This window comes from Geospiza fortis, unplaced genomic scaffold, assembly GCF_000277835.1.
Source record: "Geospiza fortis unplaced genomic scaffold, GeoFor_1.0 scaffold407, whole genome shotgun sequence".
Lineage (NCBI taxonomy): Eukaryota > Metazoa > Chordata > Aves > Passeriformes > Thraupidae > Geospiza > Geospiza fortis.
The window spans coordinates 416,513-418,540 of record NW_005054507.1 but is presented as its reverse complement, the minus strand read 5'-3'; the positions used below and the strand labels follow the sequence as shown (position 1 = coordinate 418,540).

The 2,028-nt window shown below is 49.8% G+C and overlaps 1 protein-coding gene across 1 annotated transcript in view; it reads right to left on the bottom strand.

The window, feature by feature from the left end:
- MREG (melanoregulin) overlaps positions 1–2,026 on the bottom strand; it is a gene marked incomplete at its 5' end in the record, with an annotated part of 11,878 nt that extends 9,852 nt beyond the window's left edge. The window contains one exon of the mRNA XM_005428837.2: positions 1,892–2,026. Coding sequence (XP_005428894.1) covers positions 1,892–2,026 — 135 coding nt within the window. The remainder of the gene's footprint in view (positions 1–1,891) is intronic.
- Between the last annotated feature and the right edge of the window lie 2 nt (positions 2,027–2,028).

The window sequence follows — 2,028 nt, the reverse complement described above, 5'->3', positions numbered from 1 at the left end:
TGCTGTCCCAGCCCCTCCCTGTCCTGTCACCCAGCAAGAGCCTGCTGGGCTTCCCTGTGTGCCTCAGTTTCCCAGCTGTAAGAGAGGACAGCAGAGCTGCTGCCAATCCTGAGCTGCAAAGGGCACGGGGCCACACTCAAAGCAAGGGTAAAGTGTGTTGGCTTTCCTCAAAACTTTCCTCACTGTTGTCCTGATGTGCTCCCCAGGCTTTTTATTGATTGCACTGCATGAAAAAGCAGAGTATGTGATCCTACCTTTGCTATGGAGAGGAAGCCCTGTGAGTTTTGGGTTTTCTTTTTCCACAGGGACTGCTCAGAGGTGCTAAAAACCCTACAGACACACTGAGGGCAGGATTTAGGGCAGGCAGGAACACTGGGTCTAGGATATGCAGGGGCAGGAGCACTTTCCTGCTCAGCCATATCTGATGCTCTTCCCTGTGGTGACACACAACACTGCTGTGCATCAGTGCAGCCCCTAAATGGAGCTGTCCTTGTTTCCTGCAGCCACTTTGGGATGGAGGAAGCTCCCTTGCTTCTCTCAGACTAGCAACTCAAGGTAGAGAGAGCAGCAGTGGGGAGGGAAGAGATCTCCAGTTTGAGCTGTAAAGGTCACATGCGACCATGAAAATGTTGTTACAAAACCATCCATTGTATAAACACCACGATTAAATCAAACTCACCAAAAAACAACCCCTTAAGTGGGATTCTGGCCAACTGTATACAAGCATTTCATTACCTCTTTTAGCTAATTACAACTCATAATTTTGATTTCTCTGGGATTTAAGGCTCTTTGTAAAGCTGGCTTTTGGTTTACAGAGAGAAACAGTTACACTCCTGCAGACACTGCTCAGATGAAGCAGGATCATGTTGAAGTCAAACATGAAGCCTCCAGGCTTCCCTGCAAACCTTCTGGCATCATGCAAGCAATCAGAGAGAGGAAAAATGTGTCACTGTTTGCTACAGCCTGCTCCTAATCAGGCCACTGCAATCTCCTTTGCACTGAGTGCCTTAGCAGAGGAAATCAGGGCTGCCTTTACAACAGCCTTTATGTAACAGCCATGACTTTTCCCTTCCCACTAGAGCCGTGCCAGTTCCCTGTTCCCCAATAATTGCCCTGCATCCCTCTGGAGCACACTGAACCTGACACGGCCCCGCAGCAGCAGGGCCCGCCCATGGGAAGGACAAACCAGGGAAATACCCGACCAAACCCACAGCCTGGGGAGGTTTAGATAGAGTATTAGGAAAAATATCCTTTCTGAGAGGGTGGTGAGGGAAGGTGGTGGGCACAGGGTGCCCAGAGAAGCTGTGGCTGCCCCATCCTTGCAAGTGTCCAAGGCCAGGTTGGACGGGGCTTGGAGGAACCTGGGATAGTGGGGGAATGTGCCATTTACATTCTCTTAAAAAAATCCCTTCACCCAGGATTTTTCTCCTGGGAAGCTGAGAAGCCTCAGAGAAAAGGAAAACAATTCTTCTCTCATTTGCTTCTCCTGTGTGGAATGTGTTTGGAGATTGTTTACCCACAGGTGATTGTTTCATTGGTGTGAGTTGTTTTGGCTCTTTGGCCAATCAGGGCCAAGCTGTGTCGGGACTCTGGAAAGAGTCAGGAGTTTTCATTATTATCTTTTTAGCATTCAGTAAGTATCCTTTCTGTATTCTTTAGTATAGTTAGTATTTATTACTTTATAATATAGTATAATAAAGTAATAACTTAGACTTCTGAGAACATAGAGTCAGGTGCATCATCCTGCCTTCGTTGGGACATTCCCAGCAAAGACAACAGTGGAAGGTGTCCCTGCCCACGGCAGGGGGTGGCACTGGATGAGCTTTGAGGTCCCTTCCATCCCAAAGCCTCCTGTGATGCTGTGGTTCACCACACCCAGCCCAGCCCTCACCTCTGAGTCCTTGTCCAGCTGGTTCCTGACCACGATCATGTTGTAGAGCACGCGGTCGTCGTCGGCCTCGGTGTGGGTCACGTCGTGGGGCGTGCTCCACAGGTTCTGCTCCTCATCCCGCGCCAGCGTGGCCCCGA